Source organism: Ciconia boyciana, chromosome 3 (genome assembly GCF_034638445.1).
Source record: "Ciconia boyciana chromosome 3, ASM3463844v1, whole genome shotgun sequence".
Taxonomy (NCBI): domain Eukaryota; kingdom Metazoa; phylum Chordata; class Aves; order Ciconiiformes; family Ciconiidae; genus Ciconia; species Ciconia boyciana.
In genome coordinates, this window is record NC_132936.1 from 56,534,134 (window position 1) to 56,561,812 (window position 27,679).

Genomic DNA, 27,679 nt, shown 5'->3' on the forward strand with positions numbered 1-27,679 from the left:
AAGAAATATCATTTGCATGAGAGCAGATGAGTGAAGTGTTTGCTGTTTTTTTAACTTCATATTGATTAATTTGTCTTGGGATTTATCAAATAATAACTGAAGCAATGAATTCTTTCCCAGTAAGTTATTTAGGTTTTTAAATGAAATTAGATTTTTACTGTAATGTATTTTTATTATATTAGTGTCTAACAATCTAATTTGTGTGAGGCACTCTGTAAACCTGTAGCAAGAAATAGTCTCAGCTCCGGAAAGCTTTATTAAGGAAGGCAGACAAAAAGTGGTAGAGGAACAGGAGCACAAAACTGTGAAGTGTTTTATCAGGTTTGGTGGCAAAATCAGACTAGGACCTCTGTCACTTGAGTGCTGTCCTCATGCATTCATCTATTAACTCCTCTGCAAATACTTTTGCATTCATTTTTTGGGTCCATTCCCAGAAAATATTGTGTGCTCCATCCAACTCAGCTGAACTCAGCTGGTGTTGGGGACATTCAGCTCCTTAAGAGTCTAGATTCTATGTGTCCAAATGCATCATTCCATCCAAATTTATGTTGGACATGAGGTATTCACTAGTAGTGTAAGACACCAATTTAAAACAGCACTACTATTATGGGGACCACAGAGATCAGACCATGTGTCCACTGCTGTGTAGGTATAATTTTCAATGGGTTTTGTATATATTTAGAATGATGCTCTTAATCTATATATATATGTGCATCTTAATAATTTGAATCCATGTTTTTTTTTAAAAGGATTCTTCATCCTTTTCTAAAAACACAGCCTTAGTCCTCCCAACACGAGTCATTTCTGCAAGCTATGGAAGGTCACTTTGCTTCTTGTTTCTTTTCCGCAGGCTTGTTGTATGTCGGCTTTAGTGCCTGTATGTTTGGCCTCTACAGCTTTATGCCAGTGGTCATAAAGAAAACCAGTGCTACTGCCGTCAACCTCTCCCTACTCACAGCTGACCTGTACAGCCTCTTCTGTGGATTATTCCTCTTCCACTACAAGGTATGTGGAAATGAGAGACGTATTTGGGTAATAGCTGTAAGCCTGAAGAAATACCAGTGCAAAACAATGAAACAAAAGAAGCCTCCAAGCTTTGCTAGATCTGCACAGTAAAAGTGCAGATTTTTTTTATACTTCAGGCTTCCCACACCAAAACTAGTTTTATTTTGTGATTTCCAGTTGTTAAAGAGAGCTCATTTGGTCTTGTTGTTACAAGTTTTAAGATTTGAGTACCTGTTCATCAGCAACTGTGTCACTAATTTCATTTTACTTGCAGTTGAAAGGTAACTTTCAACTGCTGTGACCAGACCCAGAGTGGCAACATGAAGGGAAGGACTCTTCCAAAAATCCCATAGAAATTTTTTGCCCCTTAACAAGGTTGTTTCATTCATGCTGATTCTGAATGTATTACTCATAATTGTCCATGAATTACATCTTTCTTGTCAGCCAAACCAATGGCTTGCCTGTTAGTGTAAATGCCAAAACGTGCAGCAGATATTTGTTGAAATTAAACTTTTATATCTCGGGTTCTCAGATATTTACAACACTGCGTTGTACAGGCACACATTTGGTCTCCAATTGCAAGGAATGACACTTCATTATTCACAAGTATTCCCTCCAAGTGTCCATCATGTGAAAGTGGCATCAGGGTGCCGTAGGCCATTGCTTTGTACCGTCACTTATTCATAAGAGGGAAGTTACTTGGTAACTAAAATGGTGGCCCAGAGAATTGTTAGGCAAATGAAAGCCTTAAAATACTGAGTAGCTAACCAGCCCAAAACAGATTTTGTGATACTAATGGTACCTGAATGAATCTGAATGAGACAGTGAAAGTTCAAAGCTTCAGAGTCCAACATAAAATTGGGTTTTGCTATTTCCTTTTATGTTGTTTTTATGGCTTTAAGAATTTTGCAGACAGAAGAAAAGCAAGTATAAAACAAAAATTTTACTGAGAACACAGAACAAAGGTTGTCTGCTGCTTCGCAGGTCTATCTCATGGTGATTTAGTTCCTAGTTCTTTCTGCCCCACACTTCAAATCCAAAGTGTTTGAAATTAGGTATTAGCTGAAAATTGCTATCCCCTGTTAATAATATTATTTGATACCCATAGTAAAATATATTTAGTGATGTTATTCCACTGTTTCTAAGAAAAATGCCTATGTTACACAATAGAAGACAGACAAGTTTAATTCTGAAGACAGTGTCGGTGTTGTTTTAGCAAAATCAAACTCTGTTAGAGGGAGAGACTCAAAAAGCAGCAGGGTTGGACAGCTTTGTGCTCAGCATTGCTCAAACCTGACAAAAAATACAATTTTGCAAATGCAAACATTAAACTTCAGGCACTTGAAAGACAGAAGGTGCATAAAAGGTTTCAGTTTTTCCCTGTGTCTAACTGTTGAGTACACTGGCAGAGCCAGGAAGGCAGACTTTTCAACCTCATTGACCCCCTGTCTTTCTACTGTATGTGCATTTCAGCTCTTGACCGCAGTGGCGCCTTGGCCTTCCTTTAAGACCCATACTGAAAAAGTGCTCAGGAGGAGAAGGCTCAGAGCCGGTTTTCTGGTTGAAAGCAAGGTCTCATCATCTGTCCTGATAAACCGCTTGAGTTCCACCTCTGAAGTAGCTGGTGGTCCCCTCTGCGCCTTACTCATCTGATTAGAAAACTGTTTGAAAATCTCATTCTCCTGCAGTTAACCGTATCATGCAATCTTCTCACAAACTCTTATCAAACTCTTACTTCAGCCTATTTAGATTTTTTACCTCCACTGCTCTCCTTGGGATACTGTTTCAGAACATGACTGCTCCAACAGTTAGAAACCTTCTTATTTACAGCATAAATTTACTTATGGTTAGTTTTGATCCACTTGTTCTGCCGAGAGTATCCCTTAGCATGAAGAGTGCCCCTGTCTCCTTGACATTTTACTCCATTGGTACCTTGATAGAGAGCAATCATATCCTCTCTCAGCCCCTAGTTCACTAGTCCGAGCAAGCCACACTCTTACCTGTTCCCCCGAGCACCTCTCTGTCTTTCTCTGCACCTCATCCAGTTGGATTTCATCCTTCCTGAGACAGTCCCTTCAACTCGCGAAGCAGGAAAGATCCCTCCAGCACCTGGTGCAGTGCTCTTGTCTCTCCATTTCTTCAGGAAACATGTTAGCCCCTAAATAGTAAGACTGTATTTACTTTTTTCATCGCTGCTTTTCCTTTGTGGTTTGCACTCATCCTGCAAGCCATGTAACTCGTGTGTGTCTCTTCTTTGTTCTTCCCAGCTGAAGTGCTGATAAGGAGAAGACCTTTGTCAGGACTTTGTGGAAGGGCCTTTACCTGAAATGCAGTATCAACTTCCCGAGCTGTCAGTGTCTCCTTTCATGCCCTTCAAACTTACATTGCAGAGGAAATTTGAAAAGGGAGGCTGTATTCAGAGAACAACTAGCTTTAAAAGCCCACTTAATTATCTGGTTACTTCTTTAGTTACCATGTTTTTATCCTTAGTTAGATCACCTCCTCCTTTTCTTTCTGGTTTACTATCAGGTGCCCTTTTATATGGGAAGTAGAACTGTGAAACGTGCAACTTGCACTCAATAATGAAGTCTAATATGTTAACATCAAATGATCTAAATTGATTCCCCTCATAAGACTGTGTACTCTTGCTTGTTTTCTAGCTTCTAAAAAGCTGTTTCATTCCCAGCCCAGCTGTACGTCTCCTTCAGATACAGATCTTCTGCTTGTTGCTGCACTGGCCAATGGGCGAAACCCCACTTCACTGGGAAACAAATGGTTTTATGCTGAATTAGGATCAACTGAGCGGTTTAGTACCCCTTGCAGAATATCATTTTATGAGGCTTTCAAGAAACAGTTATGATTTTTTCCCTGTGCTGCTACTTTTATCACCAGACAGGTTTATTGCACCTATAGCAGTAAATCTATGAAAATCCATGGAAAATGCGGGAAATTAGTTTAACTGGGCTTTAGAGCCTCTGAAACCAAACTGAGGGGAAGATTACATTTGAAGTGTTTTGATTCGTTAGCATTTCATTTTTTTATAACATGGACTTGCAACATCATGGCATGCAGGACAGTGAGATTATAAACAGCTGCATTTATATTCTTACCCCATATGCAGATATCTTTGTAGCACATTGAACAGTTCCCAGGCCCATGGAAGCTAGAAATACATGTTAACTTGACACAACTCTGGTGATATACTCATAATTCAAGATGTGAATTGTTCAAGGTGTTATTGTATTAAAATGTAATGATTTATGACTTTCAGTTTGAGATAGATGACTAGATTGTAGTGCATCATTCTTAAAATTATCTACATCCCCCAAATAAAAGCTCTCTTTTTAGTTCTTCTGTAATCAATAATTGATTCCAAATATTCCAGTGGATGGGGAAAGGTGGCTGGCCTCTTTGGTGCCTGAATACTGGCCACTGCCATAGCATTTAAGTTAACAACTCCATATCTTCAATCCTTTTTTTAAATTCTCACCATATTTATATATTTTATACAATTTTGATCTTCAAAACTTTCCTAGCTATCTGTTCTCATTTCACCTTCTTCTTAAGCACAATTAAATTTGCTTTGAAAAACAAAGGCCATCAGAGTCCTAAAACTTAACAGGTTGGTAACAGGTTTACATGATGGTAAACAGCTTGGGAACCAAACAGGAGGATGCGATACAAATGTGAGATACACTGTGTAGAGGGATGTCTAGGCATAGCGTGGAGGAAATTTAACGTTCTGAGTAACAGGACTGTCCTTGCCCTGTCAGAGACTGCAATAGCCGTTCTTTGTCATGGATACACTGATACCAGTGGTGCTGGGAAATTCAGGGCCAGCTCTCCGGGTGTACGGGGTTCAAACTTTTGTATAACTTCATTTATTTTTTAGCTTAGGAGGTGTTCTTTTTTACATTTTAGTCTCAGCCTTAGCTTTATTTTTATGTGAATTTTTAAAGTTCATACTTTCATTTGCAAGCCATATGTTGTGCTTTAGTCATTCTAAGCAAATTGGGTTCTCACTAAATAATCTAAGTAGTTTATTTTATGTTTTCCACCAGCTAGAGCATGCATACTGATTGTGTTCTGCACCAGCAGGTCGAATCACACTATATCATATCATTACCTAGCAAGCCAAGCACAGTCAATTATATTCTGCCTTGGCAAATTCATTCATTATTTTATCCAAGATGCAGCTATAAAAATTCAGAATTTCTGGATATAGTAGCAATTTCCAAATGAAGAAAATGCATATATTTCATAATAAATTAAGGAAGTCATATATCTTGATTTAGAATCCTGGAGAGTATCTGTGACAAAGGACTTGGCTGCACAGATAAACGTGATACTCAAAACCTTTCAGCACTAGAAATCTGAAATTATGCTAGCTGAAACCTTGCTTGCTGATGCTTACTGATGCTTCTAAAAATGACTTTTCAATGCTAATTCCCTCCAATGGAAGGGAGCAGATGACAGCCTTCCCATTACATCAAGAAACAAACCATAAAAGAGAGTGGTTTTTAACATAATGGAGAAGAGGGGATACAAACTGGGGGCAATAGGTTCCAATTTCATTTTTGCCAGCACAGATCCTAAGCAATGCCCATGAATTGGGGATTTACGTAGACTTCACTGAGGTGAAAATGTGGCCCTTACTGGAAACAAAGGAGAAGAATTAGGAGCCTCCATTAAAAGCATGTACTTTACCGTCCTGATCCAAATCACTGAAGCCAGTATGAGCTTTTCTGCTGGCTTCAGTGGGCTTCAGTTCATTTTCCTAAATTAGGAAAGTCTGCCACTCAAGGAATAATCTTTAAAAAAATTCAGTTTCATGACTGTGGAGCTAAAGACCATGCCTTACTGTGACTCCATATGTTTCACACAGTCCTTTTTTTTGTTAGTGAAGGATGGATATGATGTGTGTGGTTTGGGAGCAGGAGGTAGAAGTGGTTTGGTTTGGGGGAGAATTGTTTGTTTATTAGTTTGATTTTTACTTGGCAGCCATCCATAAACACCTGAGAGACTTTTCCCAATTATCTGGCCAAACTGAGAAAATACTTCAAATGGTGTTCTCACCTTTTTTTTTTTTAAACCTATCTGCAAGTATAAGCTGAAGGCAGTAAGATCCTTTGCTTGCACTTGTTAGGGGACTGACACCTACGTATTTTAAACTTTGACAGTGGTGATGTCAGTGGTGCATCATTATTTCTAGTAGAGCAGGCAGTGCAGGCTACACAACTCTTTTTTACATTATTACTTCCTCAGTCATATACTTTTGGATATTTTCTTGATGAACTTGGATATGCAAGCTGCTTGACCCATAAACTCTCTGTTTGAATGGAATGTAATCTCACAGGGCCTCTATCCTGGTGAAGGCTTCTAAGCTTTCGATAATAATGAGGATAAATCATATTACTAATTAATTCTTTATGCCATTGGTAATGTGCAGAAATCTATGCGTGTGTTTCCCTTTCTTTTCCAGAGTACTAAATTTCTTACAGTGGGACTCCCTCTCAACAGCTCTGTTCCCATGAAGCTGTACTGTCTGCATGCCTTTCATCTAAGTGGCATTTTAAAAGCTTCTTTTTCACTTTTCTTTACATTTATTTATTTATTTATTTATTTGAATTTCCTCCTCCAAATTATAATCAATTAGAAAATAGTTAGGCATCTATATTTGAAGAGCTACCTTGAGGTGGAAAGGAGTTAGGTGTGTCTTTGGTCACACTTGAATGTATATTCCTGGGACAGAATATACATCTGCTCACCCTTTGTCTGAGGGTGCAAGATGCGGTACAATAAAAAAGCTATGAAGTAAAATGACAAAAAAGAGTAGAAGCTGGAAAATGAAATTACTCCCACCAAGATGTTGCACAGTCTGATGATAGATTTTTAACAACACAGCACAGATATGGCAGTTTTCTGAAAATACTGTGTTGTTAAAAGGGTATCTCTTCCTTTCACAGTGTTATCTTGCAATAGATTCATTAGTTGCAAAGCATGAATAGTGAAACATGGATACTCATTGTTTTGGAGCCATCAAAAAAGAGTGTAAAAGAAGTGGCATTCGTATTGCAGAAGTTGCGATGAAAGCTTCAATTTCAATATTTTTTCAGACACTAGCTCATCATAAATGTCAAGTTTTGTAGGTTGTTTTCAAGGCTTTTAGCTTGAGATTTTTTTTTTATTTTTATTTTTTTTGTTGTCTTATGTTAAAAGACTGCTCACAACAGAACTGGTTAGGAGTTTTCTAGCAAAATACATTTTTGTTGGAAATGCCTAATTATAAAAACAGAAACACTAAGTGAAAACATCCTTTTTTCAGTATGCTCCCTGTCACAGATGGAGTGAGAGTGTACTTCACTCGTAAGAGAGAAGCAAAAATATACTTTATTGATATAGAACAGGGAGTTAACAAAGTTCAATGTGACAGTGGTTTAACAAGATTTGATGGCAAGGTACACTTGATTATTTACGGCATAAGAGGACAGGGTCAGACAAAACTGTCAGGGAGACCCTCCCATTGAGTCATGAGGTTCAGAAAGGATCCCCTTGCTTTCTAAACTCCTTCTCAGAGAGGAGTCTAGCTGTGGCTAGATCCAGTCCTAGTCCCAGACTTGGTCAACGGTTTATGTCTAAAGGATTATATATGTGCAATCAATCCTTTATATCACTTAGCTAAGATTTCAAAGTTTAGCATGCTATTAGTCACTTACCGAGGATCTGTTGCGGCAAGGAATCTCTCAACCTCGAGGAGTAACCTTGAGAGGCGTCCCTGCTCAAGGGGAGATCCTGGCGTGCAGCCCGCTGCCGTGCAGGAGAGCTCAAAGGGCTCTTGGGCTGCTCACTGTTTATGGGGGGTAAGATGATTGACTCATAGTCGTATTTGCATATCAGCTGCAGATATTAGTTTCTTCCAAATTTGACTTGAGTCAGACATTGACCGACACTGTGGTTAGGTGGATGCATTGCCATAAATTAGCCCTTGGCTATTGTGTTGTTATCTGTCTCCCCCGAATCCACTTTGAGCTGGATGCATCCATCACAACCAGACGCATCCATCACGACCGCCACTGGTGGTTATCGCTTGAGCAGAGTTACGGGAAAAGGTCAGGTTGATGGGGGAGGAGGGGAGCACGCCATCACACTCCCAAGGAGACACAGGCTGGCATTTCTCAGACCCTGACTGTTGTTTTGCCCACTCACATAAGAGGTTGCAGCAACGCACAGTTTCAAATGTTTTCAGCCAGGTATTCTAGGACTGGAAGATCTCAGGCATGAGAAGACACAAGTTATGCAGCTCATGGATTCTGGAAACCAGAGAACAAATCTCAGTTCTGCATTAGGCAGCCCAGAACGCCGAGAAGGAGCTTTTAAGGCTTCCAGGCATCTGCCATGGAGATGCAATCTCAGTTGCCAGAGTTTCCAGCAAGCGTACTTTGTTTTAGAAACAACAGCTTTAGGTGTTTCATAAGAGAAGAAAATGTGGGATTTCTGTTCTTCTAGCTTCAATTTCTACTTCTCATCTCAGTTTAGGAATTTTTTTCTTTTCTTTAATTACAGAACAACAGTTTGGTTTCCTAGCCAGGAACTAGTTCATAATTACAGCAAGAGAACAGCCAGGAGTTGATCTACCTGCCTATGCATGGGCTTGTATTCTCTTAACCATGTAATTTAGATTTCTTAATGTTCTTAGTGAATGCCTGGTTAACAGGGTTTACTGGCAACAACACTGTTCTGTGCCTTGCTACTCCACACCTCGTTGTCAACTCATAGTATGGTTTTTGGTTTTTTGTATCAAAGATTAGATGGTCATAATATTTCTTTTCTTTCTCCATTTCTTCCCCCTTTTTATTGTGTGTAACTTTTGAATCAAATCTTTCGATGTCTCAGTATCACATCTTCCTGCATAGCTTAAGTATTAAAATGTTAAAAGAATTGTTTGCAATTTCAAAAGAGCTTTTCAATTTGACACATTTATACTCTTTTTAAATACCTGCATAAGGTAGGCAGACAAGTAAATTTTCATTTGTACAAAGGGTGTTTGAGGTCAGTTGAAACTCATGTAATCACTAAAGAGAACCAATTTCAGACTGAAGTAAGAAGTAGTTTATACTGACAATCCAACTAGTCGGGGGAAAAAAGCACCACTATGTAACTGAGTTTTGCCTTTGGTCATATTGGATAGCAAATTGCCTAATGGATATTGACTACTTAAAAGAATACATGAAATGAAAAAAGAATTTAAATGTTAATTGTAGTAAGCAAATGTGTACAATCAGCCTGTTCACAGACAGTCCGCAGAGAAAGAAAAGAGACAGTATATCTACTTGTGCAATCTACTTAAATCAATGCTCAGACTTGCTTGCAATGAACCACTTAAGTGCTCTGACCTATAAGGCACTGGGAAAGTGGTTTACTTACCTTATGGTGAGAAGCTGTTATTTTTCAAACAAAATCATGAACATAGGTTTTAAGTCCTAGCATAGAACCTATTCATTTCCTCTAATTTTTTTATACAAAATGAAGAGGAACCACAGGATTGTAAGTTTCCAACACTGACATTTCTCTATACGGATGATGTTACACTGAGGGTTGGTATCACTTTCAGTTATTACAAAATACTCTTTCTTAAGTGTCTTGAACAACTAATTGTCTTTGGAGAATGAGTTGAACATGGATAAATAAACAGGAGTATACTTTGACTACTTGAGGAAGGTAATTCACATCACTGTCATGGGACCTGAATTTTCAACACCTTGCAGAATACTGTGTCCATCATCTCCAAGTCTTCATTGCTTTCTTGGCAGGGGTAGGTGAGGGAGAGCGGTGTTTGGGGAACTAGTGAGAAATGGTTAGGGAATTGGGGTTGTGTGTAATTCAGGATGCTGTTTCATTTTGTATGTAATTTGAAGTCACTGCTGTCTGCAGTTAGAAGAGGTGATCCCACTAGTCTCTTCTGTCCCCACCTCTGCCCTCAGGCTCAGCAGTGCTCTGAACACATGAGCACTGTAGCAGCCGAAGGGAGGCAACAGCATTGTAGTGGTGGAACATGCAACAGTATCCTTACGTTTAGCGTAAGGCCTCCATCCATCAATCATTTTCATTTGGAGTTAGTAATTGGATATTATTAACTTAAAGAAATGCAAAAAGCCAAGTATTGTAATAATGGGCTTTGAGCACTTGGAGCCAAATAACAGTCATCTCAAATTACCTTGTTTGAATTAGTATTGTGTTTCAATATAAGAAAAAAGTTGCTCAGAGATCTCTTAAATATACCACAGAGTACATTATGAAGTTTAGTTCTTACATTCTGAAGGAAATAAGTAGTGTTTTGGAAAAAGTAGTGAAGAGTCATGTGGAAGGTAAAGGTGAAGTGCTTATAATTCCTACCCAATATGAAAGTGCAGACATATTAGTGGAAATCTTCCTGCTATTGGAACTAATTAACTCTTGAATGATAAATCTTCAACAAAACCATATGAGTTTTAAAGGTGCTGGTGAGAGTGGGCTGAAAAAGGAAATTTGGGGGAGTGGAGCAATACAAATGCATAACAAAAGAGAACAAGAAAATTATTTGAATTAACTGCAGAAAGCAAAAAATACTGTAACAAATACTGTCTTTCACTTTATTACAAGAAAAAGGACAGACAGAGAAAAATAACAAAGACATCCTATTAAAAGAGCTGGATCTTACCAACAACATACCTTTACTAAATGATAGCTCAATGAATATGAAAACAAAGACCAAGAGGCTTAGGTTGATAATTATTTGTGGGGGGAAAAAAAAGAATTAAATAAGAACCTCAGCATTTCTCAAGTCAAGCATACTTTTGAAGACAAGGGAGTACAATGAATGCGTTGAGTTACATTCGTCAGCAATAATTTGCAACTCAGAGGAGACAGCCAAAAAAAAGTCATGAATTAGCAAAGTAGCAACTGCATTCAAAAGCTTAAATAAGGTTCAGTTACTGAAAATCTACAAAGATTTTCAAATTATGATTCTTCAAATTGAATGCTATTTCCACCTTAGCATATGGACACAGAGGCTAGAAGTTCCCCAGAGATGTAGACAGAATCATCTTTGAAAGCAAATGGTAAGGGTTAAATACAATAGCTGCATTATAAATTTGGAGATTTCTTGCAGAATTGAGTAAGTCCTTGTTTCCAGAAGTGATGAGAAAAGAAGGTAGAATATTTAGGAAGAGTGTTAAGAATTATGCCTGGCGGTCCACATGGTCCATGAGCTGCTGGGAAGAAACATATGTAAAATGGAAATGAATTAATTTATCTGGTTTTATTAACTAACTGGATTGAAGTGCTTACTCCAGTTGTGCCTCCTACCAGCCAAATCAATCAATGCTACAGACATACAGGGTTAAAGCATCCAAATTACCTTCTATTTCCTACCAAAATGAAGTAACGGGTCAACAGGCAGACATAACATCAGTCAATCTAAGCAGTAGGGTATTTTATTAACTGCTAGGAAAAAGCATCTTCTTTTTGTCTAAACTCCCCCTTCCCACTAAACTGGAAGCTTTCAAACCCATGATATGGGATAGATACTTGTCATCAGCACTGCTGCTAAGCAACTTAATTAACTAGAGTAAACTTCTGGAGTTATTTCCACCACCTGCATGTGTTAAGTTTAGCAAGCAAGAGTATCTGCTCTTTCAGGTCTTTAAAAGGCTCATAATCGGCCTGAAGGAGATTTGAAATAGCTTTGACTTAAAGTAATCTGGATTTTGTATCTTAAGTACAAGAGGAGAACTTGTAGGGGAGAGCTCCAAATGCAACTGGACAAACCATCCCTTTAAAAAATTGTTAGAAATAAACAGAGAGAAAACAAGGAATAGAGAATAATCACAAAAGAAAACAGATCCTGTACAGGTGAAAAAGAAAAGGAGTAAAGTCTAATTGCTATAAAAGATAAACCAAGCTTGGCAATGAAGAAGAAAGTGAAACAAGCAGCAAAAAGTGCTTCTTGTATATGAAGAGAAGAAATAGTTTCAGTATACAAAGACAGCAGAGGCCAAAATTAAACAACCTTTAGTTTGGCACCAAAACAAAATCAGGACCTTCTGTCACATCCAGTAAGGAAGAGAGTTAAATATTAAGACAATGCACAATAATTAATAGAAATGGAAGTTACTATATCAGAAGTAGAAACAGAACACAATAATCTGAATACTTTGAAGTTTGGGAATATAGACAGTTGGAAGAATTCTATATGAAGTAGGCAATAAGCTAAAATCAGAAGTAGACACCAGGGAGGAATAGTTAGGGACATGGAAAATTGGATAAAACACAACCTGGTTCACAAAAGGTAAATCATGCCAGTCTAAATCTGATGTCTGTCTGATAATTTAACAGATTTTTGTAGACAAAAGACAAATGGTAGATCTAATCTGTAAGGCTTTTGTACGGTGCAGTGTAGGAAATTATCAGTTAAGCTAAGGAACAGGATTAACACCGTAAAGATTGGAAGCTAGGTAAGAAACTGGCTAATGAGGATAAAGGACAAGGCAATGTGCTGAGAGAGAAACAGCTTGCTAGAAGGAGCTCACTGATGGAGGTCCCGAAGAGTTGGTCTGAACACTGGTCTTGTGTGGTGACTGTAGTAACAGTTTTGGCACCCTCAGTAGGAAGGATTAAAATATCAGGCAACAAGAACTGGATGACATTGAGAAATGCTATGAAGCACGAAGTGCAAGGTAATGTCTGTGGCAACAGATGGGAGGAATTTGAGCACAGTTGTGACAAAGCTGTTCCCAAATAGGTCAGTCTAGGTATTTCTAGTATTGATGGAGAAGTGCTAATGCCATAGGACAGGACAACTCACCATCTCAGGACAGCACGTTGCTAGCTGTAGCTATGGAGATTTTTGGCCAGCCCAAGAGAGCCACCAATGCTTTTTCTCTTATCTGCTCCAAAACCTTGACAGAGTAAGCGTGTGTCCACTAACAACGTACTGAATGTGCAAATCCTAAAAAATGTTTGCTGTATGTAGCATTACTTTGATTACTTTTGATGGACTGCGAGGGACTATCATACCTCAACATATATAAATTAATCTATAAATTCACAGGGGGGAAAGGAGAATTATTTGAGCTAAAGACCAATGCTGACATAAGAACATACAGGTGGAAACTGAGAAAGCATAAATTTGGAATAGAAGTTAGGGGGATTTTTTGGCAATTGTAGCAGGGAGGTTGCAGAACAGACTTCAAATAGATTAGGGGGTGTCATGGTTTAGTCCCAGCCGGCAGCTAAGCACCACGCAGCCGCTCACTCCCAGTGGGATGGGGGAGAGAATCGGAAGAGCAAAAGTAAGAAAACTCGTGGGTTGAGATAAGAACAGTTTAATAATTGGAACAAAATAATAATAATAATAATAATGAATTATAATGAGAAGGAAAACAACGAGGGAGAGAGAGAGGAACAAAACCCAAGGGAGGGAAAAAAAGGGAAAAAAAAAAAAAATTATACAACCGCTCACCACCCTCTGACCGACGCCCAGCCAGTCCCCAAGCAGCGATCACTACCCCCCGGCCAACTCCTCCAGTTTATATACTGGGCATGACATCATATGGTATGGAATAGCCCTTTGGCCAGTTTGGATCAACTGTCCTGGCTGTGCCCCCTCCCATTTCTTGGGCACCTGGCAGAGCATGGGGAGCTGAAGGAAAAAAAAAGTCCTTGACCAATGTAAATACCGCTTAGCGACAGCCAAAACATCAGCGTGTTATCAATATTATTCTCATACTAAAATCCAAAGCACAGCACTATACCAGCTACTAGGAAGAAAATTAACTCTATCCCAGCTGAAACCTGGACAAAAACCTGGACAAAAATAATGCTTGTAGGAGGACAGGCCGTATTTGCCAGGTGGAATACGTGATTTGGCTGTACGCAGTAATGGGGAATTGAATTCGATGGCTTAGGACGTGCTCTCCGTTCTGATTCCCTCGTGCGCCTGTCTTGTGAATTGACTCAGTTGAGAGCTCTTGGAGCTCCTGGAGTTTGGCCTCATGTTGCATGCAGCAAACGCACCAGACCACGGAGAACCCTGATGCGAAACAGCCGTATCACACTCCCTCCAGACAGCTTACATAGTCCCTCGTGGTAAGGGTGACTGCAGCTGCATATTCCTTGTGCCTCAGGGTAAGAGTGCTCCCCGTTTGTACGGCTGAGAGAAAAGAACGCCATTCTGGGAGAACATTACTGCAGGAATATATTGTTACATTCAGCAGAAAAATATAAACCAAGGATCCAAGATTAATTATTGTAATGTTGGTTTTGAACACATTGAACACAATTAGCCTCATATACAGTAATACAGAATCAAGTACAGCAGACAGCTGCTACTATATTAAATACTTACACACAAAACCAGAAAGGCACGTGGCAACTGACAGCTGATAGAGCAAACCAGCAAAGAATATTGAAAGGTAAAAGTGGGGAGGGGGAATTGTTTTTATTTTCATAAGCATTTCTGTTGTGCTCCTCCTTTTAGTATTAAGAACATTTAAAAGGACAACTGCTTTACCACTCTCTTGCCAAGTGATTGATATAAAATAACCAGAAATGAAACACCCTTATCCCACAGTAAGGATGCTCACAGGAAATTAGGGCAATGGAATATAAGTGTTTTAACTTCACATAAAAATCTCTTTCCTATGTAGATAAGATAAGATGAAAACAGATTGCAGGACTCATTCTACCTTGCACTTTTTAATTAGACAGACTGCTGGTACCGCAGGGGTACTGAACACAGGCTCGTTTTTCTCCACATCTGATGGCAGAAGCAACAAAGGGAAACAGAAGAGAAAGCAGCATTCCCATCTCTCCTGGCACCCAGGAAAGGAAGATAAGCCATTTCACACAAATATTTTGCCCTAACAGGCATGTATTTAGAAAGGACAGCCTATTATGAAATTTTTCTGGTGATAGCATTTGAGAAGCATGAAATCATGCAGATTTGTGGAAAACCAGTATTTGCCTTACAGCTGCCTACATCAACCTCGGAGATTTTTCTCCAAATGCTATCAGTTTTCTCCGTAAGTTTGTTTCATTCCACCAGTGAATTCCAGGAAAACTATGAAGTTTCCCAAATTTTAAAATAATTAATGGTGACAGTTTTCTGGTAACCCCCTCCTCCTTTTTCTCCCATATAGATAACCTCAGCATCTAAGAGTTTAGGGCTTTCCCACTCACCACGGTCTTACCAGTTAAACCGTGCCCACCGGCAAATACCATGCAAGGACTGAAAAAGAGGGTGCTTCTATATGACAGAAGGCATGGACCACTATGTTTTACCTACAGTAAAACATGCAAGCACTAGAACAGGGTCTTTGAGAATCAACTGGAAAATACAGAAAATGTGTCATATGATTACTTCACATCACAATTTCTATGCAACATTTGCGATTCAGTATAAGCAGGAGTTGATTAGCCATAGTAACAGGCAGCATTTCATCCGAGTTAGAGCACATTGAGGATGCAAGCAGGCAGCAGGAATGGAGGAGTATGGCCTGTCTGTCATCCGTGAAATGATGGAGGCAAAACTTCCTTTGGCTTCTTTGTTTTGACCAAATGGCAATGAGGCCGATGTCAGGTTTTCACTGTCTTTAGAGCAAGCCAGATGCTTCTTGCTTTGAGTGCTGGCTGGCATGAGCAACAATGATGTGTTGAGAGATGCCCTGCAGCTCAAGCCTCCTTCATCCAGTGGAAAACTTCTTATGTGACTGCCAATAGACAGGAAAGAAAAGAAAAAAGATGTGGAATAACTAGCTACAAATTTCACTTGGCATCCCAGCTGAGTTCAGAGGGCAAGATAGGACCTTAAGTCATCACTTAAGACTATAGCCCTACAGTTTGCCTTGGAAATAGCTGGAGCTCATTAAAGTGTGAAGGTAATGCAATCCTGCTGCTAGTGGACGGATTCCCTGCCCAGAAGTTATCATCATTACTGAAGCTGTCCAGCACCCTCTGGTACCCTTCTCAGCAAGAGAACCAACACTTCTGTGCAGGCATTCAAGCTTCTGCAGTTGGAGAGCTGAGAAGACATGCTAAAGCATATCTCAGTGGTTTGAGTCCCTTTAGGGATCTCTAGACTAAAGATCTGAGAGATCTGGCAGGACATATAAAGGTTCAAGTGGGCAAGTTTTGTCTGTTCAAACGCAGTCTGGAAAACTCACAGCAGCCCTTCTGGTGTTTGGTGCCATTTGGGTTTTACAAAATACTGCGTTCCACTGTTGGTGGCAGCCCCAACTTCTGTTGATGACAAAGATGTATCATCACGTGCCTAGAGCTTAGTTCTGCACTCTATTTGGAAAGATGTCTACGTATCCCTAGGAAATATTCTGCCCATAACTCTCAGCTGGGATCAGTGATCAGCCAAAGCTCAGGTCTTTATCCCTCATCCCTGAAGGCAGACAGCAATAATTGAGGTTGAACCAGCAGATCATTCACCAGATAAAGAGCAGGGCAGACCCTGAATCCCAAAGGGAGCATCCCTTCCTCCCCGGGAGGAGCAAACAGAGACATCTCCCTCACAGGCTGGGACAAAAATAGTCAGCAATAGTTTGAGTGAGTCACAGTCCCGACCTAAGACAAATGTGGCCAGATCCTCGTGGGTCTGAGCCAAGGGAGTCTCCAGAGAGCACTGTGAGCTATGACTAGGATGCTGGCTTCTGATCCTATTAATAAAGTAATATGTCTGTAATATCCAGCTATGCAAGTGAAAGCACTGTGTGAATTCATAGCTCTCAGAGCCCTCCCCCTTCCTGGTACTGCTGCTGGCTGGAGAGTGTGTGCGTCCCACAGCGCAACTTCTGTACTTGGTCACGGTGAACTTCATTTGCTATATTGGAGGCAAAAATAGAAAACAGTGCGAAAAGAAGCCCAGTCTCTCGATCAATTCATCACAGCGAGTGGAAATGTGTGTTTGCTATATAAAAGATAATGAGAGAAATTTAGTTTTAACTCCCTTAGCTCAGCCTACTCAGGTACTGATGTGTGAAATTACCCAGGGGGAAAAGACATAAGTCGGTGCAGGAGCCCTTTTTGGCCTTAGCTTTGATTGGCTGTGCAGCGTACGCGACAAACGGAATTAGTTTGGAAAACAGCGAGGTTCATCAGACTGCACAGACCCACTGATTGGAATAAGATGTTGGTGGGAACTGCCTGTCTGGAGAGCATGGAGGGTGTCAACAGAAATACGGGACTAAGTGAATTCCACCTGATATGTACATTTTTGTCCCTCTTCATCAGCGTGATTCTGAGGAGATCGCTCCTCTCTAAGAGAGAGCTGTCTCTTTAAAATTTGAATTGTAATTGAATTGAATTCAATTGAAAAGAAAATTTGAACTCTCTCTCTTTAAAATTTGAATTAATAGACCTGACTTCTTTATTCATTTTTGTCAACATGTGGAGAATTTCTAGAGGAGGTAGGGGAAAAGCTAGCTATTCCTTTTCATACTTTATCACTGAATATATGAAACAGGACAATTCTAAATTTTCCATTAGTCAACAATTCCTTTTAAAGACTTAAAAAGCACAGTGAGGTTGCCATAGGCTAGGAGCTGGGCTTCATATTACCTACCAAGAGATTCAGTCTACGGCTGCTGTTGTGAAATACAAATGGAGTTGGAGCGCCACAGCTCCAGTAGTCTGCTCCAGCAGACTATTTCCAGTTCAATGGACCGAGTAAAAGAGAATTTGCATTTTCATAACCATTGTAATAATGGCCATGATCATTATCATGATAGCTGAGTGAAAAACCAAAATTAGCAAATCATTGAGTTTCTTTGTCTGTGTGGGCTTTTCTGCAGACTCACATCTGTCTGGTTTTGTCACTTGGATGTTGTTTTGCCGTAGTGTCGGTGGTAACGTGGATGTGGACATCTGTGACAGTCAGAACTACTTTTCTGCAAATTCTCTCTGCAGCAGTCAGCCAGTCAGTGCAGTGTTTCCTAGCTGTGATACGGCGATTCTTCCATGCCCTTTCTTCCTGCTTTCCCTTCTAAATTCATGATCTGTGTACCGAAGAACAACTCGCTCTCTCCAGACCCAGCCATCTATTTACTGCCTTCTGAACAGCTTTTCTTTCTTTTTTCCTTCTACTGTCATTGTCTTATCACTATTCAAGACGATGAAATCAGATGCACTGTTTGCTCCCCACCAAGAAGTTTATTTTGCACCTATCTTTTCAACTGGATTACTTTAAAGCGCAAGACTCTCAACTGGAAATAGTAGTAGTGTTTTAGCCATAATGGTTTAAGGATATATGAAAGCCAAGTTTGGCACAGAGAGACAGTAAGAAGTAGGGGATAAGAAATAGTGGGGAGTAAATTTTGAAAGGCTTAATTGTTCATTCTGGATTTTTAAAAATCTTAAGTTACCAGATGCCTTTATGTTGTTCTTTGTTATTTTAGAAATCTTGTGATGCTTGACTTACTCCCAAAACACCCGATTTTGATTCACTCAGAACAAAAATACTGTATATGGACTAAAATTCAAATGGGTTTTGTAAACATCATCCACAATAGTATGTTGCACTGCTGTAAGGTATTTTATTTTTTTTAAAAAAGCTGCAGATGTGTTTGGGTTCTGTTCTTTTTTAATGTAAAAGAATTTGTGCGTGGATAACAGAAAGTCAGACTGATTTCACCAGATATATTTTCTGTGGTCAGCTAGACCTTACTGCTGCAGTGGTTTTCTGGTGGGGTTGTGCAGTAGCACATATCGGAGCGAGGAGCGAGACCCCTGCTCCTGCAGCTAGGCCATCGGATGCCATTAACTCTTCTGCTAAGCCTCGCCAGGTGGATGCATTCAAGTACTGGGTCCCTAAGAAACATCTCTTAGATAAATACCAGAAACATCTACTCACCCAAAATCAATGCGGATTTTGATAGACTGAGCAGATCTTGTTATACATGTTATCATGTTACATTTGTCTAGGTTTCGCTTTGTATGTTTATCTTCAAATTGACAGGCACCTAAAATGTGCTTTTTATATGCTGAAAATTCATGTTAGTTTGGTGTAAGCTATTTTCGCCACAGATACTAAATAATGTTGAGAGAAGACATGTTTTTTACATTTTCCTAACCTTTTAATGTGTGTAAATATCATTGTGTGTTCCATATTGAATACTTTCAGTTGGGAAAGCATTTATAGACACCCAGATGTCAGAGCAGAGCAGCCATGGTGAGGTCTGTAGGGATGATTTAACTATTTGATTTGACTACTGAGTAAGTTTTGGCAGATGCCTTTCATGTCAGTGGTGAAATCTGAAATGTTATTGTAACTAAGACACTTAGTTTTTCTCTGCAAAGGAGGTCTCTGTCTTCTCCTCAAAGGATGATATCCCTATTTCCCATTTTTGTTCTGTAAACCCATCTTTATTCAGTAACCAAGTGTTACTGTCTCTTTTAAATGGGTCAGAAACTGAGGGTCATCTAAAATAATTTTGGTTCACAAAAGAAATTCATAGGCTGAAAATCAATCCCAGGACTCAAGAGTGTTAGATCATTGATTTAATCACAAAGTCATCTGGTCTGCCAATGAACTACATGATAAGCAAGCTTATATATATATGTACCTATATGTGTAAATACAAAATCTATCGTAAAATTATTCAATTATATAGAAACATTAAGGGTTTTTTTGGTTGCTTATTCTAGGGTATGTGACACCCATTGGCACCAATTGGCGTGACACCAATTGTTTAGTATGTGACACTGAGATAAACCATTTCTGACTGTGTGACTCTTTGAACAGTTTACAGTTATCCTGTTCAGCATGGAGGGAAGTGAGATTTGGAGAGACGTACAAATCTGGGTATTTTTTAAATATTTTTTCTTAAGGAAATATGTTTCTGTAGAAAATAAGAGATAAGTCAGAAAAAGAAAGCACAGTATCATTCTCAAGTAGCTTTTTAGCCAAAGAGAGGAATTACACACTCCCTGAGAGCCTGCAGTTTGGTACTGCAGTTGTGTAGAGGGTAGCAATGAAAAATTATCTTCTCTCACTTCATTTCTTAGGAATAGCTCTTTCTGCTGGTTTTGAATGTGTCTTTTGCTGTCTATTAATAGTGAATCTCAGCAGATGAGGATTGCAGGTCAAGATAAAAAAACCTCCAAAACCTACATGTAGACATAGCAGTAGGGTGTGCCTGGAAATCCTATCTTCAATAAAATGCAAAGATTTCAGCTAGAGTCTGAGGAACACAGTGCAGCAAACAACAAATTTTGTATTTATTTGTTGAACTAAGTCTGCATCCTCCCATCACACTGCTGGATTCACTGCCATTTTAATAGGAGGAAAATATCCATTGATTCCAAGGGGCTTTGGGTCAATCTGACAGAGTAATGACAAAAACCAGAGACTTCTCATATACCTACAGTATATATTCCTATATTAACCTCACTAACAACCCTTCTACTTCAGTGCTGCAGAGAGCTGCTGCAGAAAACAATTCAGGCTGAACTTTAACTTGTTTCTAAGGAAGGTAAAGATGGAATTGTTACAGGGCTGTCAGGACCCAGGTCTCTTTGCACTAGCTGTGCATAGATACCAAAGACAAATGATTCACAGGCCTTTGTTTAGCTTTCCCCCAGCTTCGTCCAAACCCTTTCTCCCAGGCTGGAGAGTGGCCACGGGAGGGGGACACTGCCATGGAGAGAATATTATCGAGTGAAAGAGCCCACTAGCAGGAAGCTGCTGAGAGAGGAATGAGAGGCATGGCCAGGAGGAGGGGGATATGGTAGAGCTGGAGCCACAAACTAAAGCAAAAGTGAATTGGTTTTGGCTGGGCAGCTCCTAGAGCAAGAAAAAAAGGCACATTTAGCTGCTGGAAGCCCCACAGATTCCTCACAGCAGGACACAAGGCAATCACAAATCTGGCTGGCACTCTGGTTAGACAGTGGAGCAAGCCAGCTGGCTGTCCGGGGTGAGAAATTCAGGCATGAGGTGGGAAGGAGGGACAGTGGGAAGCTAGGGAGCTAGTTCCCAGTTTGGCAAACTAGATGCATTTGGCTCCTGAGTTTTGCTTCAGCTTGGTCAAGTCCACTGCTGCCAAGTGGTACCCAAGTTCACATGCAAAGAGGAAATGGGGGGCAAAGTGCTGAGAGCAAAATTGAACTGAAAATGGGGAAAAAAATCCATTGGAAAATGCTTTGAAATTATTGACTTGGGTTTGATTTACCACATGGGGGAGATCTAAGCCTAAGCAGTCCTTTCAGAGCTGCGTCACATGGGGGAATCCTTCAGCAGACGCAGGGTGAGGCTGGACACTGCCTTTGTGGCTGGTGGGACAGCTGGGTGATTACAGCAAATCGTACTGCCAGATGACACGTGAAGACCTGGTGACATTCCTGGAAGAAAGCAATTAACAGCTGATGAAAAGCAGAGCTCTTCCTACCCTGTAATCCTTCTGACACACTTTAAACTTTCCCCATTATGGTGCTTTCCCTCTAAAACACGCATGCTAGCTGTGGGAAACAAAAACATACAGCCCCGTGGGTTATATGCCCAAAGCTTTCAGAGATACTGTGGCTTCTTTAACAAAGGCAAATGCTTCCTCAGGCAGGAAGTTGGACACAGGTTCTGTAGGTCTTTTAAATGACAACAGATTAACATCACTACAAAGTTACCTTTAAGTAAAATTTGTTTTCACCATAATGATTATTTCTTTAAATATAGAAAGCAGAATTGCTAAAAAGGTTCTTCTTAGATAATATGGTCCACTCTGTCCATTTTTTGCCGTGCTAAAATGATCCAGAGGAAACAAACTGGGCATCCATCAAAGCACCGTAGTCAGTTAGGAATAAAAAACCAGACTTGCAGACACCTTTATGTAAAATAGTGAAGTACCTCATGAAGCAGCTAATAACAGGTCACAGCTAGTCATTGGTGTTTAAGTACTGATCCCTGGCAGTTGCAGAATACAGGCGCTTTTTAAAGTCACACTGAATACTGATGTGTATATCCCCAGTTCTATATCCCCACCAACAAGCTGGCTATACAATTTGTCCTTTGTGGCTTCTCACACACAGCGTGCAAGAGTCTAGGATCAGGAGACAAGTCATATGGGCTTAAAGCCATTTTTGTGTCCCCCGTAGTAGAAACCCAGTATCTAAAGCTAATATCCAATGGTCTCTACTTTTAAATCCCTGCCTTTACCTTTACCTGCAAGGACTAACGTATTGCCAAAAAGGTTATTTGTGTTGTATTTCTAGTCCAGGCACACTGAGTCTGGATATGTCAGAAAATTCAGGCTGACCTCTGATCTAGTGAAGCTGTGTGCCAAAGTATCTGTACGCAAGCTTTCGGTTAACTGCCCTCCACATGTACTTTCAAACCTCTTGAGGTCAAGCCAGAGCATGTTTCACTGCTGAAGTTCATCCTCTCCGAACGCACATTAAGTCTTCTAGCATCTGCTTTCTGTTTACAAGCAAGAGAAGCTGCAGGTGGGCTTTTTAAGTGCCTTTATTAATTTTTTTTTTAAGTATCTATGTTTTAAATGTTTATTTAAATTATTTAAATGCTTATTTGATTATCTTTTTATATTACCAATGGCATGTTATACTTCTCAGACATGTGGTTTAGCTGTAATTAACTTCAGATTTGTCCACTACCTGTCAGACAACTGTAGATGATGGTGCCCCACACTGCAGCCAGACAAACTTGCACTCAGAGAAGTAGTTGACTTGTCTAAAAGCACAATAAAATCAGCGTTGGATCTGTGACCTGTCCCAAGTCCCACCTGTCCCAAGTCCCACCTGACCAATACTTAAGATGTTCGGGGCATGCGAAGGCACCGGTTAGCTGTTGCTTATGGAAGACAGGGAAGTTAATGGGAGCAAACCAACTTTCAAAGAGACATTCCCATAAAAAATGGACATCCCAGTGATAGGGGGTTTGTTCTGTGCCTTTCATGCCAAAACAAGGGTCTGTGTCTACCCCCGTCTGTGGGTCTTCATGAGCTCAGGATAATCGGTGCTGTGTCTAATGACTCTGCTCTTCTTTCTGCTTAGTTTTCAGGACTTTACTTGTTGTCATTCTTCACTATCCTTGTTGGGCTGGTGCTCTACTCCTCCACATCCACCTACGTAGCCCAGGATCCTCGGGTGTACAAGCAGTTTCGAAACCCTTCAGGACCTGTTGTAGACCTGCCAGCCACTGGCCAGCTGGAGCCTTCGGTAACATACACCAGCCTGGGGCAGGAGACAGAAGAGGAGCCTCACGTTAGAGTTGCTTAAACCCAGGGCTGTTGATCACCTACTGATGATTCAGTGGAGCTCGTATATCCATTATCTCTGTATTGTACATAGAGAAAGGTATTTACCAGGTGCAGTTACACTGATGAGCTGCAAGGTAGCAAATAAGGAAAGCTCATAAAAATACAAATTAATTGTTCCAGGGTGTTCATTGCAAGGAGATGCCAGTCCCTCATTTACGATACGAGCAGCATGTTTGCAATACAAACTGCTGTATATGAGTCAGTTAATGTCAAACTACCTGTGAAAGATATTCAATATATAAGCTGAAATTACAAAAAGAAATTCATAGAAGGGTGTTTTTGCACCCACGGAGCTATATTATGCCTAAGCCACACCAGTTGTGGAAAAGCCACCTTTTTACAGCAAATACACTTGTGCAGTCACTGTTAATTTCTCTCCAAGATTTGTTTGTTTGCACAAAATAGATGGGTTACTCGTGGTAGCAACACCCTGACACATTTTTGCTAGCACCTTGGATTTGGTGAGGGAAAGACAACAAATTCATCTGTGCTATCTGTCTAGTTGCCCTTTCTGGGTAATCTGTTCCATGAATCCAGAGGAGGGACAACTTACAATATCCGTCTCTATTCTAGGAATAGGTATAAGGCGAGCATTTTAGCCTTTCTATATTTGCAGAAGTGAAGTACTCAAGCATTGACCTCTCTATGATCCATGGCAGATTTCCTAGTGGCTGAGGTTCTGCATCAGGTGACAGGGAGTTAGTTTCTCTGTAGTCATGACTTAACACAGATTTCTTACTTTTTAAATTTTAATCTGTAAAAAGAAAAACGCATTTTCTAGTTTCCTATGTATTGTACCTCTCCATGGTAAGATGACATATCATGTGGATCAGGGCACTTATTTTAGATACTCAGTGCATCGAGGGCGCCTTCTGCTGTTCCAGTTTGCTTAGTCTCCTGTGGTTCATTATTCTAACAATAGCTATTTAGGAAGGTGTCAGTTTTTCACCAAAACCCACAAATCGTAAAAGTGAGGAAGATTAAGCGAGGAATTCATGAGCAGAAAGACTAGACCATCTGCTGGTGTTGCTGCAGTAGCACAAAGGCATTCATACTGGCAGGGTGCAGCCAATTATTTTTCATTAACTAAAAAACTAGCAGAAGAATTCAGCAGTTTTCTTACATTCCTGGGGACATGTGAAAATAGTAAGGGTGTGCTCCACAACTGTGCTTCTGCTCCAGGAGCCTTATCAGAATGGAGTAAATCTTAGCCACCACCATGAAAAATCCATCTCTGCCTGTATGTTTGCTCTTCTGAGAGCCCAATAAAAGGAAATCATTATTTCAACATCCATCATCTATTTTTAATTTAAAATTAAGGAAGGGGAGATGGTCTTATGTCTAACAGATAGGAGAGGGATCCAGGAGAGCTTGGTTTTATTCACAGATCTGCCATATCTCTGCGTGATCTTGGGCATGACTTACCTTCTGTGTGGCTGAGTTTCCCAATCTGTATATACGGGAATAATGATATTTTACCTACCTCACAGGGGTGCTATGGGACCAAGTTATTTTAAATGCTTCAGGATCTTCAGAAGGAAGGAGATTAAGAAGTACACAATAGTGCTGTAAAAGTGTGTATAGATTCATTGTATTTGAAAATAGAGTTTACGGCAGGGTTGATGAATATTTTGCTTGTGGGCATAGAAGATGAATTTGATTTGAATGTTATTCTGCTGAAGAAGTCTGTCTCAAGCAAAAATGTAGGGCTTCGTGTTTGAAAAATACAACTTACCTATTTCTGTTTAAAAAAGAAAAAAAGTCAGTCTGTACTGTGGAGATTAGAAAGGCCACACAGTTCAACCAAGCGGGATGAATTTCTGCTGAGGTAACATTCATCTTTTATAGTCCTGTTCTGCTTTAATATAGAAGGGACTTCCCTGAAGCAGACTGGGAGAAGTATGTATGCATAATATACATGAAGTGGCAAATGCCAAAATGCTATTGAACAGCAGAAGTGTGTTGTATCTTATGCTTGCTGTGGAGGAGGAGGAGAGGCGATTTCTGTCCCACTGTGTTCAAGCTGTCTGCTGTGACCCTGCTGCAGCTGAGGGAAGGCTCCACAAGTATTGCCAAACCATGCCCGAAACCGGCCCAAAAGCTTCGGTTAAGATGGCTTGGTTTTAAAATCATAACAAATGTATGATTTTTTTCCCTGCCTTCTGTTCATTTTATCTTTTTAGCACTCATGTTTCCAAGCTTTTTCACTTAACCCATTGAGGATTTAAAAAAAAAAAAAATTCCCACAGAGAAACAGAGTCTGTATTCTGGGGATATTAAGGAAAGTCTAAATACTATGAGATTCAAAGAAAAAAAATTAAAAACCACACAAGAAAGATTACCTGATACTTCAGGGTAAGGTCTGTGGGGTGGAAGTCCAGGTGGGAAGCACATGGTCGGGTGAAGCCCTCCTGCACAGGGGCCAGCAAGCATCCTCAGGTCAAGCCCTAGGAGGGCTTCGACCTGAGGTGGGTTTCGTACCTTCCCCAGGAGCAGGGGCTCTGGCTACAACCCCCACGGCTCCCTCAGGTACCCAGGGGCACACTGGAGGGCACCTGTCATCTCAGTCTTTTTTGCTACCTTTTATACCAATTAAATACCTTTCTCGGAACATTAGTCCCTGTGTTGGTCTTGAGACCTTTGAGGATTGCGTGCGTGTGTGTTTGTTTCATGTTTACAATGCCTTCCTTTTGCATAATTGTTTTGGTTAATTTCATTATTAGTATTTATTTTTAAGCCAAATGTTTGTAGTCCTTCAGCCTCCCCCTCCTCATTTTTCTGACACTAACTTGTAGATGTTTGTTAGAGGCTTCTCAGAAACAGCTGGGCAGGAGGCATCTCCCGGCCAGGTCACTGGGCTGGGGTTTTTTACATACAAGGTTTTGACATCCACGGGTGGCTGAGAGGTGCCATCTGGAGCAATTTTTCTAGGCTATTTTAGAAGGCTCTGTTGTATGGAAATAAGTTATGAATGTTTCGGTGTGCCCTCCACACCCAGCCACCGTCCCCTGTGTTACTCGCACAGGAGGAGTTTGATGTGCAAAGTGGGGCTGCTTCGCTGCCTGTGTCTCCCATCAAACAAGGTGGATACTTGGATGAGCACCAGCGCGCTAGCGCTGGATGGACCTCAACGGAAAGCAGTAGTATAGCTTTACAAGTAACTGTGTTGACTGAAAAACTGAGGTCTAGTAAAGGAAAACGTTACTTCTACCTGCTTGTTTTCTTCAGTTCGAGACCTCAGTACGCACCAGCAAAGGTTCAGCTATCTAACCGGCAGCTACTCTCCGTGTTGCGTAGGACGTCTCTAGCTCTGTATAGCTCCTTGCCTGAACAAACTGAAACTCTGTTATACTGCTGGCCCTGAGCAGCCCTTAGCAAGACTGATGTAATTTTCTGCTACTGGATGAAAACCTTCACTGGGAGACAGACCTTGTCGTTGTTCCAGCTATAAACTTTCAAAACACACAATGATAGACCAAGCAATTGAAAATTTTGCACCACTGTGTCATAAGAAGTTTCAATGTATAGTGTAGAGATTGCTAACTTGTGCTATTAACATTTTGACAAGCGTGTAGTATTGTTTCCTTTCCTTTTTTTTAAAACCATTTAGTATTCCTGCGCTAGCTACAAATATAAATTTTACCCCATGGGTAGGATTTTATTGTTAAATGCCATAATAAAGCACACTAATCTTGACACCGCAGATGGAAATACGAACCAAAACCAAAACCAAGCAAACAAAATCCCAACCCCAAATCCTGCATCGAAAAGCTGAACAAACCTTTCTCCATTTTGATATTTGCATGCTCCTATATGGACTGGCTGTGGCAATGTAATGCCTGTATAATGTTTTCAAATAAAAAAAATAAATGCTTTATGAAAGCGGGGTTATTAGTTTCCTTGCCTGTTTCCTTTCTGCTTTCTTAGCCTACAATGATTTTTCTGAAGTGTAAATCTGGACTGCAGGGCATAACTTTTCACTGTGCTGAGGGCTTCTTTCCCTTGTGAGGTGGTTAACTTACAACTCCTTGCAAGGTGTCTAAGCATAGGTGCCATTAGGCACCCTCAGGTATCTTGCCTGGCCCCCAGGTGCTGCTCCAGAAGGATAAGGGGTCTCCTGCGCACCCTCTGTCTTAACCTGCCATTCCCTATGGCTAGCTGAGGTATCCTGATATTCATTGCCCTCGTTTGGACACAAAAGCACTCCCCCACTGCCTTCCTGAACTGGTTAATCACGCTAGAATTAATCTGGAGCCATGCACATGGATGATGTTGAAGGGCTTATCTGGCAGATGTTACTGAGTGTCTGCAGCTGCCTTGCCCAGCCCTGCCTCCCGGATGCTCTGCCCCGCGGGGCACCTGCGGTG

The 27,679-nt window shown here is 40.4% G+C and overlaps 1 protein-coding gene across 1 annotated transcript in view; it reads left to right on the plus strand.

Moving 5' to 3' along the window:
* The window catches only part of SLC35F1 (solute carrier family 35 member F1), a 263,621-nt gene extending 236,428 nt beyond the window's left edge, over positions 1 to 27,193 (plus strand). Inside the window, exons 7-8 of the mRNA XM_072857893.1 lie at positions 851 to 1,005; positions 23,047 to 27,193. Coding sequence (XP_072713994.1) covers positions 851 to 1,005; positions 23,047 to 23,271 — 380 coding nt within the window. The 3' untranslated portion in view covers positions 23,272 to 27,193. The remainder of the gene's footprint in view (positions 1 to 850; positions 1,006 to 23,046) is intronic.
* The last annotated feature ends 486 nt before the right edge of the window (positions 27,194 to 27,679 follow it).